The 20,136-nt window shown below is 36.3% G+C and overlaps 1 protein-coding gene across 1 annotated transcript; it reads right to left on the bottom strand.

Moving 5' to 3' along the window:
* Positions 1 to 1,346: 1,346 nt before the first annotated feature.
* On the bottom strand, positions 1,347 to 20,119 carry LOC121368815 (nuclear cap-binding protein subunit 3-like). Its single transcript, XM_041493561.1, has 12 exons — positions 19,889 to 20,119; positions 16,436 to 16,498; positions 13,561 to 13,658; positions 12,120 to 12,277; positions 11,326 to 11,460; positions 10,189 to 10,589; positions 9,323 to 9,485; positions 7,624 to 7,695; positions 7,033 to 7,060; positions 6,090 to 6,316; positions 4,932 to 5,055; positions 1,347 to 2,542 (listed from the first exon to the last, which is right to left on the bottom strand). The coding sequence occupies exons 1-12, from the start codon at positions 20,117 to 20,119 to the stop codon at positions 1,840 to 1,842; spliced, it is 2,403 nt and encodes an 800-aa protein (XP_041349495.1). The 3' UTR covers positions 1,347 to 1,839.
* Positions 20,120 to 20,136: the final 17 nt, after the last annotated feature.

Below are 20,136 nucleotides of genomic sequence, written 5' to 3'. Positions count from 1 at the left end.
CAAAGGGACTGTCAGGAATTTGCTGCCATTGTTTCCAACTTAAAAATTATACCTACATACTGAATCAAATTCTTGTTCTGTACATTTAATTTGTTTCTGAGCATCCTACTGTTTGTAAGTAGCTCAACCTGGATTTCCACTCAATAATTTCACGTATGGACACGTGTATACTAGGAAATAAAATGTAGTTGGAATTAGTACAAACACTAGGACGGTTAGAAACACACTCAGTCTACTGGGTGTATACTACCAAATCAAATCCCATAGACGACAATAGTAACACATGGCTAAAACTCCTACCTGCAACGTATCAATTAACATAAACACCACAGATATAAATACTACCACCCCCTCACCCTTAACGTGAATCAGAAAAAATTGGGGGTCAAGCTGCTCATTTCTGAGATAACAGGCAGCATCTATGACCACCCTAGTTCCACATAAAATTTGTTTCAAGCACAAGGCTACTTGACAGTAATACTAGATGAAATAAAATTGCATACATTTTTTTCCCATATGAAACTCTTTTTTTTTTACAACCAACACACCCACATTTATCACCAATCACAGGACTTGTGGCGTTCACTTCTCTATCAAAAGTTTGGTGTACCTCGGACTGACCCAGCCGGAAGTTATTTGGTTTAGTACTACCTACAGTCACTGATATATGTTATACAAAAAAACAAAAACATTTAAAATTTAATTAGAGTAATTACAATGTCTCTGTGTTAGTCAACATCTTAACAATGGCATCAAACCCAGGACAGTCTCTTCAAGATAACCCTATATGAACATTTATATTAATAGGCCTAGGCATCGAAATCAATCACCTCTTCTCTTTCCAATGTGACCAGAATGTGTGTGTGCAATGCCCCTCCTGAACAAAAAGTCAAAGCTGCCACTTCATCTGATATTGAAACATATTATTTTGTCAACTTCTTAATTTAAGCCCTGGGCCTAATTTCAGACAAAATGTATCTTCTCCAAGGTGGTATTTTCCATATTCCAGGACTTGGGCTTAAATGTGGAAAATCCTGGTATGTATATACATGTATTTGTTAGGTGTTGTGTGCGGGTGTGCATGTGCATGTGCATGTGTGTTGTTTAAAATGTGCTGAGGTGTAGTTAAACAAACATCCCTTTCCGAATCTGTTTCACACAACATATGGGAATGTTTGTGGCCTTTGTCCACGTGACATTGTCTCTCTCCCTCCACCCCACACAATGAATTTTCTGGATCCGCCACTGCATCTATACAAAGTGTTTATGGCCTTCCAAATTTTTGTGGTATATCTTTTTACTAATTAATATATTTTATTTTTATTTCTTCATAGAAAATTATTGGGAAGAGAGGAATGTTTTATTTATTGGACAAACATACAGAGTGACAACACACACCATACAAATACACACAATGAAAATGTTTCCTGCTTATGAGGACATTTTGGCATCAAATAAATTTGGAGCTACAGAAACATGAAGACAGAAAAACTGACATTTTAATCTGAAACATTTAAGTATGGTGTAATTTAAAAGTGAAATCATTGTAAAAGTTGATAATATTGTACAGTACCCATAAATTTTCATTTCAATTTATTTGTTTTTATTTTTAAGAAATGGTTATTTCAAATAACTATAATAATTTTTACAACTGGTTTTTTTGCTTGGCATGTATATTTATTCAGTTGTTTTACTGATATCTTGGATTGCTATTTCCATTGATCCTCACCCTGGATTAAAAATGTTCTTCATTCCCCCCCCCCCCCCCCCCCCCCCCCCCCCCACCAACCAGTATGATCCATTTTTACTTAATCCTCAATTAGAATTTTCCATTTTCACTTAATCCAGAACTTCTATCCTCATTGACGGATAATCTGAATTTGGTTTTCTCCTACTTCCAAGTCTAGATCTGAGATCGCTGTTTCTGACACGGCTGTTGTCATCACTGCTACTTTCACTTTCACTCATATTGTTTTCCTCTGAACTATCGGACGACCTAGTCCTCGATTTCTTTGTCCTGCTATCCTGTTCGTTGGACGAAGACTCTGAATTGTCACTGGTTGTCCTGACAACGGCACCAAGTCTCAGATCATCATCGGAATCCGACTCATACTTGACGAGTGTTCGTCCCCCGCTCTCATCAGCCCGTCCATTTCGGCCCGGGTCGCCACGCGACAATTCACTCCAGGTGGACTTAGTAGTGTGCTTAGCTGCAGAAAAAGAATAACTGCTGCCTGGACTTTCTACATCTCGCGTCCGAGTAACTGTCAACCTTGACCGAAGATCAGTTCTACTGATATCATCACCATTGTCATCATCGTCGTCAGACTCTGAATGGTAGTTAACACGGTTTTTCCTTTTGTTGAGAAGTCTGGCACGCAAGTCGTTGGAACCAAGGTGGTTGGAGTCACTGATGAATTTCGGTCTTGAAGCAGCTTGTTTGATGAGTTCACGGGCATCTTTTATTTTGCCAAACCTTTGCTTGCTTGACTTGGAATCCTGAATGTCGGCTGTGATGGTGAAAACACCTGATCTGGCAATTCTAAAAAAAAGAAGACATGTATTAAATTAAAATGAAAATAAACTACTGCAAAGAATAACCATGTCATTAGATTTTTATGATACACACTGCGAACTTAAGAACACTGCATTCTTATTCATCTTATTTAGAATACTGAAGAAACTTTCCATGAATACCGATTGCTCCACCCTCGTTTCCTACAGACCGATCCGAATCTTTCAAAACCAATGGATAATAACAAATGGCCAATACAACAAGGGGTGGGACGTAGCTCAGTGGTACTGCGCTCGCTTGATGCGTGGTCAGTCTTGAGATCAGTCCCTGCCAGTGGGCCCATTGGGCTATTTCTTGTTCCAGCCAGTGCACCACAACTGGTATATCAAAGGACGTGGTATGTGTTATCCTGTCTGTGGGATGGCACATATAAAAGATCCCTAGCTGCTAATCGAAAAGAATAGCCCACGATGTGGCGAGAGCGGGTTTCCTCTCAATATCTATGTTGTCCATAACCATATAACTGTAAATAAAATGTGTTGAGTGTGTTGTTAAATAAAACATTTCCTTCCTTCCCAATGAGAAATGTCTGAAGAAAATAATTCATGGATAGGAATGCTTGTTTAACCAGTGGCCATTAGATGCTGAAACCGGTAATAGAAATACAGTCAAAAGTATGAAAAAGGAAACCACCTGCTGCCATATAGCTTGTGTCTCCCACTGGCAATATGCTTTTTTGTGTAGACACACTGCATGCAATCTTCTGTTGGCGCATTACACCATTCATTTTCCACTGACCATGCAGTGGTATAATCCATCGCATCTCAGAGAAAAGAGCTCACTTGATGCGCAGTCGGTTTAGGATTGATCCCCGTCGGTGGTCTCAATGGGCTATTTCTCGTTCCAGCCAGTGCTCCACGACTGGTGTAACAACGGCCATGGTATGTACTATCCTGTCTGTGGGATGGTGCATATAAAAGATCCCTTGCTGCTAATCGAAAAGAGTAACCTATGAAGTGGCGACAGCGGGGTTCCTCTCTATATATCTGTGTGGTCCTTAACCATATGTCTGACGCCATATAACCGTAAATAAAATGTGCTGAGTACGTCGTTAAACAAAACATTTCCTTCCTTCCTTCCTCAGAGAAAATGTTTACAATGGACTCCTTACAACTTATTCATGTGCCCATTTTAGACAATATATACAACAGAACTGTCAGTGGCAAAAGAAACGGTTTTCAGAAAAACATGTTTTGGTCATTTAAAAAATGCAGAAAATGAAAAAAAAAACCCCAATGTTTTTGTCCTACTACATCAAGACCCCAAATAGCTATAGTTTAAAATATGCTGAGATGTCCTTTCCACAAAAAAACCTACCGGTATGTCAAAAAATGCAGTAGTGGATTACTCTCATTTTCAAAAAGTGTGGACATACGGCTTACCAGATGTGATTGGCAACCGTCGATATTTAATGTGCTCTAGTGGCGTCGTTAAATAAAACAAACTTTACTTTATATTTAATTTTGACATTTAACTAATAAGGTACTCTATGAAAAAGATCCCCACCTCTTTGAATGTTGTCAACCCTCGATATTTAATGTTGAGGTTTAATTTAATAAGAATCTCTATGAAAAATGTCCCCACCTCTTTGAATGTTGTCAACCCTCGATATTTAATGTTGACATCTAACGTATAAGAAACTCTATGAAAAAAATCCCCACCTCTTTGAACGTTGTCAACCCTTGATATTTGATGTTGACATCTAATGTATAAGAAACTCCATGAAAAAGGTCCCCAACTCGTTGAATGTTGTTAGCCCTCGATATTTAATGCTGAGATTTAATTTAATAAGAATCTCTATGAAAAATGTCCCCACCTCTTTGAATGTTGTTAACCCTCGATATCTAATGCTGACATCTAATGTATAAGAAACTCTATGAAAAATGTCCCCACCTCTTTGAATGTTGTCAACCCTCGATATTTAATGCTGAGATTTAATTTAATAAGAATCTCTATGAAAAATATCCCCACCTCTTTGAATGTTGTCAAACCTCGATATCTAATGCTGACATCTAACGTATAAGAAACTCTATGAAAAAGATCCCCAACTCTTTGAATGTTGTCAACCGTCGATATTTGATGTTGACATCTAATGTATAAGGAAACTATGAAAAAGATCCCTAACTCTTTAAATGTTGTCAACCCTCGATATTTGATGTTGACATCTAACATATAAGAAACTCTACAAAGAAAGTCCCTACCTCTTTGAAGGTTGTCAACCCTCGATATTTAATGTTGACATCTGATGTATAAGAAACTCTTATGAAAAAGATCCCCAACTCTTTGAATGTTGTCAACCCTCGATATTTAATGTTGACATCCAAATTATAAGAGAAACTATGAAGAAAGTGCCCACCTCTTTGCCTTGAGCTGTTCTTCCTCATCATCAGCATACATCCTCATTGTTCTTTTCTTGGGTGGAGATCCAAGAAGTTGTTCTAGTTCTGCATCCATGTCCAGCTCATCATCTTCATCTTTCTCTGAACATACGTTAAAACAACTCGGTAAGTTACCGTCCACAACTGCCCTCACCGTTATTAAAACTGCATAGCATTGATTTATTTATGTCTGAATATATAAAAACTTAGTGAGTTACCCACTAAATCTGCCCGCAGTGATATTACTAAGACCCACTGCCTCAATTGATCCATTAGTATAGTTAATCTTTTTACTGGCACTATCAAGAGTCTCATTTAGTGACAATAGCTAGGGTGAAATCGGTCTAATCTAGCACACTGTGTATACCAGCTAATTTTTTCTTACAACACCTCTGTAAGAGAGGACCCATTGTAGATTAATATTGTCTCCAATATCACTTGTGATTGGCTATTGTCAAGTCATGACCCAAGTAACCATAAACACAGGGCGTCATTTTAGTGTATAGGGGCGGGATGTAGCCCAGTGGTAAAGCACACACCTGATGTGCAGTCGGTCTAGGATCGATCCCCGTAGGTGGGCCCAATGCGCTATTTCTCATTCTCGTTCCAGCTAGTAGACCACGACTTGTATATCAAAGGATGTGGTATGTTCTATCCTGTCTGTGGGATGGTGCATATAAAAGATCCCTTGCTACTCATGGAAAAATGTAGCGGGTTTCCTCTCTATGACTGTGTCAAAATGACCATATGTTTGACATCCACTAGCTGTTGATTAATAAATCAATGTGCTCTAGTGGTGTCGTTAAACAAAACAAACTTTTTTTATTATATCATTTATGTCTGTCACATCATTAACTGGAGTGTCGTTAAACATTCATTCATTACCTAATGCACTTTCAATCTAATATTGAGGCTGGTTTTCACTTTTCCCGTTAAACTATATAATTATTTTTTACTTTTAAGTGTGTAAAAAATATAATACACTTGTGTCCGTTGGAGACAATTTATCTTATAACTCATGGTTACCAAAAGTATCTGACTCGCTTTTACTCATTAGATACACTTGGCAACCACTCACTGTAAGATAAACAACTCTCCACTATATTTGTTCTATACAGTACTGTATCCATTCATACCTTTAACGTCATCGGCACTGCGGTTAAGTGGACTAATCTTTGTACTAACAGCAGCCTCCTGTTCATCACCGCTGTCTACAATCTCTCCTTCCTCTGGCTCATCATCAGCAGCATCATCAGCTTTGACAACATCATCATTGTTCTTCTTTGACAACCGGTGAGAGACAACAGCGTCATGGGCTTCGTCAATTTCATCTCTGTATCTGCTGTATCGGTACTTTCGTTTTCTGAGGGAAAATGTGAATGTCAAACTGTAAAAACATGTTATGATTGCCAGAATATTGCAATTATAATGACGATGGTGACAAATTGCTAAAATAACTAGAAACAATGAAATATAACTTTTCAAGTGGAACAATACCAAAGTAAATCCAGAATGTAATATGTAAAAAGGTCCCAGGACCAATAGGCAATTGTAATATATTGGTCTCAAGTACAATTACAGATGACAAAAAAAAGAAATTGTTTAACAACACCACTAGAGCACACTGATTTTTTAATAATCGGCTATTGGATGTCATTTTGTAATTTTGACATATACTCTTTGAGAGAAAATCCACTATATTTTTCCATTAGTAACAATGGATCTTTTATATGTACACTATTCCACAGACAGGATAGCACATACCACAGCCTTTGATACACCAGTCGTGATGCACTGGCTGGAACGAGAAGTAGCCCAATGGGCCTACCGATGGGGATTAATCCCAAACTGACCATGCATCAAGATAATACTAAGATACAAAATTTTAAAAAGTTATGCATCTTCTTAGTTCAAACCACAGGTTTTAATATTATAATAGCAATTATGAAATACTGCCTGGAGTAGCAAGTCCCTACAAAGCTAATGAATGGGATTGGACCAATGTTTTGAACACTGTATTACCACTAAAACTCTAATATTTTATCACTGTTTGAAAACTATTAGTATATCTGAACATACCTTGTCCCACTAATAAGGCCTTTCATACCTGCAAGATAAAATAAGTTCCAAAAAGAGACCATTTATATTGCAAAATGTGTGTTTTTAACCATAAATCATGACTGAAAGCTCTATTACTATTATTCAATGAATGAATGTTTAACAATAACCCAGCATGAAAAATACATCGGCTGTTGGGTGTTAAAGGTAAAATTTATCACATACATTTAAAAATGGACACCGTAAATGTTTTGCTATAAATATTGAGCACACATTTATTTCCCCACAAAAAATTGAATGATACATGTAACAATCTTTACTGTAATTAAAATGTGTGTTGTTTAACGACATTACAAGAGCACAATGATTTATTAATCATTGGTTATTGGATGTCAAACATTTGGTAATTTAGACATTCGGTCTTTGAGAGGAAACCTGCTACCTTTTTTCCATAAGTAGCAAGGGATTTTTATATACACCATGCCACAGACTGTGTAGCATATACTATGGCCATTGATATACCAGTTGTGGTGCATTGGTTGGAACAAGAAATAGCCCAATGGCTATAATTAAATATGCACACATTATACTGATTAAGTTATCACAACTTACCACCATAGTTCGGATTCCCATACTTTTGATAGTATTTGCTTTTCTTTTCAGCTCCAGGAATTTTCTTGTCGGCTTAGAAAAAAAGGTAAAAAGTAAACAATCTGAAGCATATTTGAAATGAAATGTTAAATTTGGTGGATGTCATATTTCCTACATCTGGATAACACAAGTATTAACATTTACTACAGATTATAACTGTTCATGCAATGTTGAAACATTTTAATACTGTTTATAACAGTTAATATATTAATACAATGCTGTAACATTCTTATATGGTTTAAAAAAAGAAGGAATAATTGTTTCTGGAGAGAGGAATGAATGTGAAAGTGAATTTATTAATGGCAGGTTCACATGACATAAGTATATTTAAAGGGGGGGGGGGGGGAATATCAGTGTGATTTTAAAGTGGGGAGGCCACTGTCAATTCGATGGCCCGGGGGAGGGAAATTTAACGGCCCTAAGGTACTAAACCTGTTAGAGAGAGCTTGGGTGCTAGCTCGACTGAGAAAAGTTCGAATTTCAGTGTTCAAATACAGTATTTTCAGCATTATGAGCATAATAACAGGGACAAGTAGAAAGGGGGAATGACCCCTGTGGAACAAGCATTTTGTACCAACCAATTTTTTTTTAGCCTTAAAAAACAGAAATGTTCAGTCCACACTGTCAGATTGTGCACAGGGGTATTATTAGGCATTTGAAACTGAATGAAATGTTTTTAGTTATATGGCATCGGACATATGGTTAAGGATCACACAAATATTGTGAGAGGAAACCCACTTCATGGGCTACTCTATTCAATTAGCAGCAAGGGATCTTTTATATGCACCATCCCACAGACAGGATAACACATACCACGGCCTTTGATATACCAGTCGTGGTGCACTGGCTGGAGCATTTGAAACTGTACAGCATGTAGTAAATTATGGAACAGGACAATAAAGTTTTTAATCAATCACTGATTGATGGGTGTAAACAGATGCTTGATCACAAATATATCTCCAGTTCTAAATCTATTTGAACGACAAAACCGTAATACTTGGTCAGGGCCGTATCTCTGCACAATGCAGTCGAATGGGCATTTTGCAAAATAGTGGTTGATTCTATGAATCTCTATCACTAACACTAATAATAACAAGTTCCCACACAGAACACATTTTTTCATACTATGTACGGGGCGGGACGTAGCTCAGTGGTACAGCGCTCGTCTGATGCATGATCGATCTAGGATCGATTCCCGTCGGTGGGCCCATTGGGCTATTTCTCGTTCCAGTCAGTGCTCCACAACTGGTGTAACAAAGGCCGTGGTATGTACTATCCTGTCTGTAGGATGGTGCATATAAAGATCCCTTGCTGCTAATCGAAAAGAGTAGCCCATGAAGTGGCGACAGCGGGTTTCCTCTCTCAATATCTGTGTGGTCCTTAACCATATGTCCAACGCCATATAACCATAAATAAAATGTGTTGAGTGCGTCGTTAAATAAAACATTTTCTTCCTTCCTTCGTACTATGGAATTTACTACAAGTTATTTATTTCAGAGCCGATTGTTTTCTAAACTGCACATCATTCCCCTCCCCCACCAAAAAAAAACCCCATGTCAAACCAAACTGAAATTATTTACAAAACACCCCACATTTTTGTAGGAAGATGGGACAGACTATATAGGTACAATTTAGTTTAAGCAATATTTGTTTAAATCACCTTTTGTTGCAAATCGCATAAAAAGAAACCTGGCCTTTTGGCATTCAATACCAAGTCGCCACCTCCCTGGAGGCCAGGATATTGACCTGTTTGTTCTAGAACCATTATCCTCTCCATCACTGTTCTTCGTCGCTGAATCATCAGTTTTGCTTTTGACATCATTCTGAAAAATAAATTTACTAAGTTACTTTTTAATTAAATAAATGCATTTTCTTTTTTTAAATTGTTTAAATAATAATTGTTTGGAATGAAGGCAGAGTTAACAAAAAAATCTGGTCACTACTATTGTGTTTCAAGACATTCGACTTATAAATAAATAATTATACTGCAAGGAGATTAAAAAATAAGTTTTTACATGTAATACAACTGCTGCTCCTTTCGTATTTTATTGTTTTATTAATAACTATACCAAGCATTATTATTATTATTATTGATTTCATTTATCCTGAATACTCTTCATGACAACTGGTGTTCGATAATGACAGGTTCATGCTCATTTTATTGTCGCAAACGGATCAATCAAATTTTGCGTTATATGCAGAGTGAATTACCGGGGACAATATTTCAAAATCTTAGGTAAATGGAAGTCAGTTCACATGAGTTTTACTTAGGTAACCAATTGTTCGGTTACATGAATATAGTTCTCGTAACCGATGAGTTAGGCCTACCTAATCTTAAAGCAATTGAACTACAGTTCTGTGCTACATTGGTGGTTCAAATGTATTTGAAAATATAAACTGATTTTTACTTTCATTACTGATATCACCAAATAACCGATTGGCGGTTCTCGTGATTTTAAAGTTGCGCAACAGAACAACGGTTCTCGTGAAATATTGTGCCCCGAATTAGAATTTTAATTTAACCACCTGAGTTTTCTTGTATGAAGAATCATCGTGATCTGAACAATCATCCGACTCATCATCTCTGTCAGACGGATTATCCTCCACCCCACTGTCACTGTCATCGTCCGCTGTCTGGTTTTTCTTGATGTGCGAGCGCTCGTCTTTTGGTTCCGAGTCATCAGGAGGCAGGTTCTGTCCCTCCTGCGTGACGACTGGCTCAGTGGTCTCTTTTGGTTTCGGTTTTGGTTCATCATCGGCACAGAGATCCAGTTCATCATCCTCCTCATCCACTTCCATCTGCTGGTCTTCGGTCACAGTCTTTGGTTCGTCTGGTTTAGTTTCAGTGTCGACGTCTTTTGGTAAGACTCCTGGTTTTGGTGTGGTAGTAGCATCCTCCATTTCAACATCATCTGGTTTATGCTCTTCTGAAAAATTGGGCAGGTCCACTTTTTGTTAAAGATTTTATTTTAAATTAAAAATTCAAATGTAGTTATCTCGATATCTTAGTGTTGTATCATTTTACAGTTACAAAAAAATTACATGGTTGTCCTTTTATATACCATAAAAATGCTCTTATGTGTATACCGTTATCATTGTATAAATGTAACTTTATTTAATTATTAACGTAACACATTTATTACTGTAATACAGGTTCTTTTTTCCAGAATATTCTATGAATAGTTTGGCCTATTCAGATTTCCAATTTGTCCTGACAAGAGGGTGGGACGTAGCCCAGTGATAAAGCACCCACTTGATGCGCGGTCCGTTTGGGATCGATTCCCATCGGTGGGCCCACTGGGATATTTCTCGTTCCAGCCAGTGCACCACGACTAGTATATGAAAGGCTGTGATATGTGCTATCCTGTCTGAGGGATGGTGCATATAAAAGATCCCTTGTTGCATTGGGAAGAATGTAGCGGATTTCCTCAGAATTACCAGATGTTTGACATCCAATAGCTAATGATTAATTAATCAATGTGCTTCAGTGGTGTCAATAAACAAAACAAAACTTTTGTTCTGACAAGAATGTAAATTTATGAAATGGTTGCCAAACTAGAAACCCTGGATAAATATTGACCCGGTTTAGGCAATTTCCACTGTAGTACCATTACCTGACACAATGTATGTTTTACAAGAATACCAAAGACACTCGTGTTTTACCTGTACTGAGTGGTGAAGATTTGTGTTTCCTGGACTTTCTGCGGTCCTCCAACTGGCTGTTGGCAGTCTCGTCACCGTAACTCAGCTTCATCATGGCCCGGGCTGCTGTCACTGTGTCCAGCCAGACAACATTACCTGAAACACACAACATTCACACGGTCATGCATCCACAAATCGGGAACACAAAGATCATACAGTGGTGACAGGGAAAGTCCAGCAGTGTATGTTCACAGAATGTCCAATTATGAGGGGCATGTAGGCACATGTTATTTTTTAAATAAAAAAGGACTTCAATGATTTTTTAAAGGATGGATCCAATATTGTAGGAGATAGTTTGCTCAGTATCATATCGCAATTTGCTGTGCAAGTTTCAAAGATCACTACACAATTTTAAAACAAACACACTGTTAGAGGTTAAAAATTGTAAACAAATGTTCAGATAAGGATGCATGTATCTACCCATCAAAATAACCTACACACTGGTATGTGCCTGAATTTCAATTCGAAATCAAAGGGGAAAAAGTGTGTTTGCTTCTGACTACTGCAGACGAGATATCCCGCCGGAAATCACGTTACATATAAAACATTATGATGATTATGATACTAGCTCAGGATGCCCTGGGCTCTTGGAGAAGATTTTAACTATTTAATTGGCTGTTGGGACGTTTGGACCTGTCCAGTGATCTCAAACTTCTTACAAGCTGAATGATGTTTGAGCTTATACTATGGATCAAGTTGGGTCTATAAACTATGGTCCTCTATGAAAACGAGCCTGAAATAATGAGTCGACTTACATGATGAATCGTCAATCCACTCCACAGCTCCAGGTGCGAAGTCGCCGAAGTACTTGAACACATCCTGGGTACTCATGTTGTCAGTGCCCCGCAGGTGTATCGCTTCCAGTCGAATTCCCCTCTCATCTTTGTGGAGATCACCCTCTTTTATACCAAGGCTGAAAAACAAATAAAAACAGCTCCGATAAAAACAAATATTTAGATACAGATTAAAACATTTAACAAATACATCTGTGTCTGTGTTTTATAATACAACAATTGTTAAAAATTACCGTTTGGAGGAATTTAACATACTGTATAGTTTTATATTAAATATGAGACTGTTATACATCGAAAAATAATCCTAAAATAACAAACTACATGTATTCTTATCATACAAATATGGGAAGAATAAAAAACTTCTTATTCTTAGAAAGAATACAATAATATATCTGATTCGAAATACATATTTCATATTCTAGTCCTGTGATCAATCATACATATCATTCTTAGCATTTTATCAAAGGATAACATAGGTGTTTTTTTTTTTTTATGTCATCCATTCAGAATCCAGTAAAGCATATATGACGTTCAGAAAGTTGTTTTATCATATCATTTATTCTAAAGCCTACAGATTTTACCCCTACTCCTCCATAAAAGCATAACCTATCAAAAAAAAAAAGAATTATAAGGAATATTTGTATTAACATTTTTAATTTATTTTATGTCTGCACTAGATTGACAACCCCTCCTACCCAATCAGACACTTTGTTCAAACACAGATCGTAAAAAAAAACCCCATTACAATGACATAGATTTCACATGCTAGATTATAACCATATCGCTTACATTGACTTCACTGAGATCTCCTAGGATAAAAAACATGCAATTTTTTTTATGACTGCCATTTTGCATTTTTATGGAATATTCTTCATGAGGGGTAGATCGATATTATGTCATTTGTAATGTGTCACAATGTCATTGTAAATTTAATGGGGGGTTTTCACGATGTATGTTTGGACAAAATGAGGAGATAATCTAACAGTAATTAAAGGTAGGAAAGAAAGAAATGTTTTATTTAATGACACTCGACACATTTTATTTACGGTTATGTGGTGTCAAGACATATGGTTAAGAACCACACAGATATTGAGAGAGGAAACCCGCTGTCGCCATTTCATGGGCTACTCTTTCCGATTAGCAGCAAGGGATCTTTTATATGCACCATCCCACAGACAGGGTAATACATACCACGGCCGTTGATATACCAGATGTGGTGCCCTGGCTGGAATAAGAAATAGCCCAATGGGCCCACAGACGGGGATCGATCCCACACTGACTGCGCATCGAGCGAGCACTGTACCACTGAGCTACGTTCCGCCCCTTAAAGGTAGGAGAGTAATTTATTGTAGTTGTTAACAATGTGGTTCAGACTTTAGCCACATTGAAGCCAGTTCCTCACCTTGTATAGAGTGCCGTCAAGTTGATCTTCGCTTCCTCTTCATTGGTCACGGGAAGACCAAACCTCTGGGCTCGCTCTTTCTTCTTCTCCTGAGCTTCCTGCACAAACAAGTTTGTTTTCTTTAACGACACCACAATGCTTGTATCACAGGATCAAACCACCTTAGTAGAGCCATTCAGCTGATTTGGGGTTTTTCTCATTTCAACCGACGCCATATAACCGTAAATAAAATATGTCGAGTGCGTCGTTAAATAAAACATTTCCTCTTTCCTCTTTAACCAGTGCACCAAACTGGACAAAGGCCATGATATGTGCTTTCCTGTCTGTGGGGAAGTGCATATAAAAGATCCCTTGCTACTAATGGGAAAATGTAGCAGGTATTCTCTCTCAATGTGCTCTAGTGGTGTTGTTAAACAAAACAAACTTTAACTCTTTAATGACACCACAAGTGCACACTGATTAATTAACCATTGATTATTGGATGAGAAACATAGATCTGTTAATTTTGACAAACTGTATCTTATGAGGAAACCTGCTGTTTTTCCATTAGCGGGCAGGAATCTTTTGTGTGCATTTTTCTCAGACAAGACAGTACACACCACTGCATTTGATATTCCAGCCATAGGGCACTGGTTGGGACAGAAAAAAGGTCATGGAGCATGCCAAGGGAATTTGATCCTAAGACCAGGGTTCTCATTCATCCAAAAATATTGAGTCCATGGACTCGTGACCTTATATTCTGAGAGTCCATTAGGAATGTAGGAGAGTCCACATTTGAAGATGAATTGATATATCCAATAAAATATCAAGTGAATTGTATAACAACTGACAACACAAAAACATGACATTTAAATGGTTTTAGCCTGTCGTAATAAAAAGTACATGAACATGAATAAAAAAAATTATTATTAAAATGTATGATAAAATATAAAACAAATACCAGGTAACTCATATATATTCAACTAATGACACACAAGAACTCAAATACATATGTATTTATATATTCTATACAGAATGCCCCACATAAAAAATATTTTCACTACCACCTTACCAACATCTAAAAAAAAAAAGCTAATATAAAATTTCACCATTCTAAGGTTACTAATTCAATCCACACACTAAAATTTGTTGTATTAATCTTTTGTTTGTAATGATAGCAACAAGCATCTTCAACCAGATCGATATAACAAAACATAATTGGTGACTATTATTAATATTTTACCAATTGCGGAAAAAAATTATATATATTGCGAAAGAATTTTCGGTTTGGTGAAAATATTTGGGAAAGATTTTTTTCCATCGTGATTTTTAGAACCAAAAATGTTCAACCAGTTTTGTTCAGTTGATCCGCCTCACGGTGTGAATAAGCGCTGTTTGCATGTCCACATGGCCAATCTACAATTCAGTAGTGTACTGCCAGCTGCTTGTCATAAAGCTAGAAAACGTGATTAAATAAAATGAAATACTGTTTAAGACATGTTGCATTTTTTATATTAAATGTTTGATTACTAGCGACAACAAGTTTTACTTTTTATTAGTCATGTTTTGTCATACCGGTTAATGTTGTAAATCTGGGTCACGTGGTTGAGTTCATTTCCACGAAGTGGGTGCATTGATGAGGAATACATATTGTTTCTCACTTATATACAATCATTATTAGTTGAAACTTTCTACGTTTACAGTAATAGATTATATTTCAAACATTGTGAAATTATAATTCATTTGTGCTATATCTACTGATATAATACTAGCGCCGACATGATACATCCATCTGCCCCTTGCACAGAAATACAAAACTCACGAACCCGGCGTGAAAATGAAAGAGCTTTTTTTCCCAAGAATTTTTATGAATGTTGCCAATTTACGTTATAGTAAATTTAGATTTTAAAAAAAAAAAATCGTATTGAAGTTAAATAAAAATAAAAATATACTGCGTCCACAGGGACACATGTATATGCAATATGGTGCGTCCCATCCTTGATCGCTGCGTCAGGAACCCGGGACTCCAGGTCCATGAGAACTCTGTAAGACACAAACCTTTCTACTGACGTGCACAGACAATTGTTATTAAAGGGACATTCCTGAGTTTGTTGCAATTTTTAAGATGTTATCAACTAACAGACTTTTTGACAATTGTAATTACATAATTAAATATATTTTTCTGCATAAAATATTAGTGGCTGTATATTAAACGTGTTTCTCATTGTTCTAATATTTGTACCAGGTTAAATTTCATTTTATTTCCTAAAAATTATTTTAGAAGACAAAATCCCATTTGGACTTCTTACAACTATTGATATGACCAGAAACACATTGAATATACAGACACTGATATTCTAAACAAGAAAATGTATTTAATATGTAAGTTTAATCGTAGAAATATTTTATTAGTCGGAAACATCTTACAATGCAGCAAAATCAGGAATGTCCCTTTAATACTGTATTGTTATCACACACACATATTCATATGTCTAAGCGAACTGAGGAAGTAGTGACATTGACATTATTGAGTCCTGTGGAAAGACAACTATGAATATGTGAATATATGACATAACTACATTCTCAAAAATATTATTATCAAGTATTAATTTTTACCTTGAGTAAACATTGATTAATCATATATTCATTAATAATTTTATTTGATAACAAAACAATTTTAGTATGTCAGACATACATCAGATGTGCAGTGCTCAAATGCTGGAACATTAAGAAGACTGTGAACAGAACAGCATGCCTGAATCTTGAATGCTTATAAATATGAAAATTAATGAGACCATCACATTACGATTTTAGTGGAATCCTTTTTTTAAAATGGCCAAATTCAATGCGTTTATACTTTACAGTGCTGGTATCCAACATATTGTTTATATAGTACCTTTGAAGTGATGTCAATCCCAGTGACGAAGTTACCAGTTTTATTCTCATACTTCTTGGGAAACTGAAATTTAAACAAACATTAAATAAAAGTAATCAAATGGTCATGGAATTAAAAGCAATACATATTATAAATTGGTAATTATTTTATGTCTTTTGTCGTTTTAGTTGGGGGTTTTAATTTGTAAAATAAGTAAAACATTGTTCAGAGGTTATTATCAAGTTTTGTTTTAAATACCCAACAGATTGTGTCAAGATGTGACCAAAAAAAAAAAAGTCAAACGCTTACCAAATATTCTGGTATGATACATACACTTATGATGAGTATAAATGCAGGCCTTTCCCCAGGATTTTTTTAAGGCGCTTACATATTTAGCATCATTATAACACAAAAATCAAGCCAAAAGAAGTGGGGTAGTGAGTTGAAAACAGTTAAGTGTTAATCCATCAAATCAAGGGGGGGGGGCTTTTGTTCCCCACCCCCAACAACTTCATAATTTGCGTCATTGTTGTTGATTTCAGCGTCGTGTTAAATGCTTGTTGTGATTTCTGCTTGTAAAATACCTAAAGAATGCTGACTTCACAGTATATTCCATTTAAAAAAAAAAAATACCAAAAAACCCCCAAACGTTAATAAAAAAAATTTTACTTAAAAAAAAATCCAGCTAACTTATTAAATGTCATCTCACAGTTTAACAAATATATATCTAGCATTATCTAACAAATTTATTGTAAACTAATTCAGTGCACGTTTAACTGCAATTTGTATAAATACTGCATGCACATTTCCCGCGATCGCAGTGCGTGCTCTCGACCATAGGTACAAAATTAACAAAGACAAAGGAAATAACAAAACTGCAGTTAGGTATTCATTGATGCAAACAACTATTGTTTTTCTACACATTTACATCAAGATTTACTCCTGTGTAATCGTATTGTTCATGTCCGCAACGATATCTCTTGACACGTGGGTGTCAGCTGACTCTAAAGCGTGACGTATATTACGCCGAGAGCTTTCCTCAGTTCAGCCAACAAACGTTTTTCCTAACGTTCGCGAACTACTTGTCCGTCGTGTCCATTTGGTTTAACGTGAAGCGCACAAAACAGTGTAGCGAACGTTTTGTTTCCGCTCGGTCTGGCTGAACTCAGCCTATAGCCGACATGTCGTTCGGCCCTGAACTGGCATGTGTATTCAAATTGACATGCATTGTCGGTTTATTACTAGTAGCAAGTTACATATCTTCCAGACATTGAATCGCTGTCACATTGCTGTCATACATGTCGAATGCATGCGTTAAAATTAAGAAACATCATAAGGCATACGCTGTATTCAGGAAACACCGTTTCTCGTTAATATGTAATTGAATATTTGGTATTATATGTAGGTGTCGAATAGATTATGTAACCGTTTGTTCACATCAGAAGATAGAAAATGACGTTACGGATCACAGCTCCATTGTTTTGTATACATGTTACAAATTAAGCCGACACGGTCCTGCAGTTAAGGCGCTTACTAGACATGAAGGCGCTTACTTGGCTGGCTAAGGGAGCACGGGCCGTGTCGGCTTATCGCTCTAGGGAAACCCCTGTAAATGTACAACTTTATTTCTGAAATATAAGCTAGAACTTTAAAAAATAACATATTTTACATAGTAACCACTAATACACACATTACATGAAGAAACCCGACAGAACCCACTTTTAATATGTTCTAGTTAAATATGTAGGTGCTAACAGGTTTCATCCTGTAGTGTGTAAATAAGCGAAATATTTGGTACCGGCAAACTCGAAAATGATCAATGTAAAGGTATTTACTAATTTAGCATCAAGTTTAGAATTTGTGTGGTATAGAGCATGAATCTTTGTCTATCGTGTGGTAGTCAGCCATTCCATGTTTTCACCATAGAGTAATCGTTGATTGAGAGCGCGATCAGAACAGTCCCAATGTCTGTCTATATCTCAAACAGCAGAGTACTCAGGCTATATGGGCTCTAGTCTGGGGAATAAAGAAAATGTGCTAAGCACACAGCCAAGGCAGATATTAGGGGATGGCCGACTATTTACTCTATACCTCAAAATAACATGTTTGCCACCTTAACTTAATGATCCATAGGTTAATCCACTCCAGAAATGGGTGTTTCACTCATGCAGAACTAATTAATTTTAATATTTGAACAATTTAATAAAAGAACAGGGGTGCAGAAAGTACTCGCCCACTCATCAAATGCAAGTATAAATTACTAGTCCGAACATATAGTGCTGTCCGGTGCACCTACATGTAAGCATTCAAGGACCATTTTCTATGTGAAAACTGTGAAATACTTAATAAAATGTATCTCTCACCAATGAAGCAGTGCATAATCTGAAATACACTACAAATTGTTTTATGTCTGTAGTAAATAAACATTTTAAAATGGTGCATAAATATAGGCACCCCTTGTATTCAAAACAATTTGCATGTCCGGTGATTCGGCGCAGTAGATGTGGATCGTTTACCCTGCTATTTATAGATCACCCATGACCTCATTTTGTCGCCAATAAATGCTACACTATTGTCCCAGGATTATTTTAGTACTTTTTTGTTTTGTCTTGTTAAAAATATTACCATGAAAATGAACGATCACACATGACCCATCTCATGATCAGTTTCGGAATCGTTTTCTTGAGTGGCACAGTACTGCAGATGCATACATGTTCATTGTCATGCATGGCCAAGATGCCTACATGGAATAAAAAAAAATTCCTCGGGTGGATTGTGCACACGCGTGGATCTTATTTCGCTTTTTTTTTTTTTAACAATGTGATAATTGTGAACTGGAATGACTGTCAATTAAGGTGTAAAACTTTTGTTCTGTTTGGATTTGTCTGTTTTCCCCTTTTCAGTTTAAATAAAAATAACCCCAAAAATAATTATACCGTCTACTATAATTTTAAAAATGTGGGGAAGGTGTTTTTAGACTGGTTTTAACATTCTTAATATCAATACGGCTGACCTACTTCGCGTTTACACGAAAAGAGGTGAATGATTTATTTTGAAATTATGATATAATTATTGATAATTCTAAAAAAAAATCAATTGCACCTGTAACAATAAATATGTTGATACTTGATTACACATTGAAAAAGGAATTGAACTTTAATTCGTTATAAACACTGACAACATGACAACTTCCTAGGCATACTTGAGCAAAATACCAAGTGTGCCAAATCACTGGACGCAACGATAAACCGGACACAGTTGTATACCTTTTTTTCCAGACTGTTTTTTTTATAAATATATTATATTCATAATATTGTTTATTCCAGTTTATCTTTATCTACAAATGTACAATGTTCTAAAAAGGAACAACCCTAACATAACCCTAAATGCTTGAAAAATCAAGTCTACTCTGCAAAAATATATTATTTTCATAATTTTGTGCTATGTCACATAGATCTACGAGAAGAATCCCACCTCAGGTTTAAATTTAGACTTCTGTTTGACTTCAGACTGGATCCCTGTCAGTTTTACATTAAACTCGACGTTTTCCGTTTTATCATCTGCTACTATTTTTGGCTGAACGACGACATCCTCTTCATCACTAATGCTATCGTCGATGGACAATTCTTCGTCAATGTCATTATTCTCCTCAGTATTATCGAGACATATTTTTAAATTAGGTAGTTTTTCTCTGTGGCTCGCCATCTTGAAAACCCAAAACA

This window comes from Gigantopelta aegis, chromosome 3 (genome assembly GCF_016097555.1).
Source record: "Gigantopelta aegis isolate Gae_Host chromosome 3, Gae_host_genome, whole genome shotgun sequence".
Taxonomy (NCBI): Eukaryota; Metazoa; Mollusca; class Gastropoda; order Neomphalida; family Peltospiridae; genus Gigantopelta; species Gigantopelta aegis.
The sequence above is the reverse complement of the archived record's forward strand: the minus strand, read 5'-3'. Positions and strand labels throughout refer to the sequence as shown.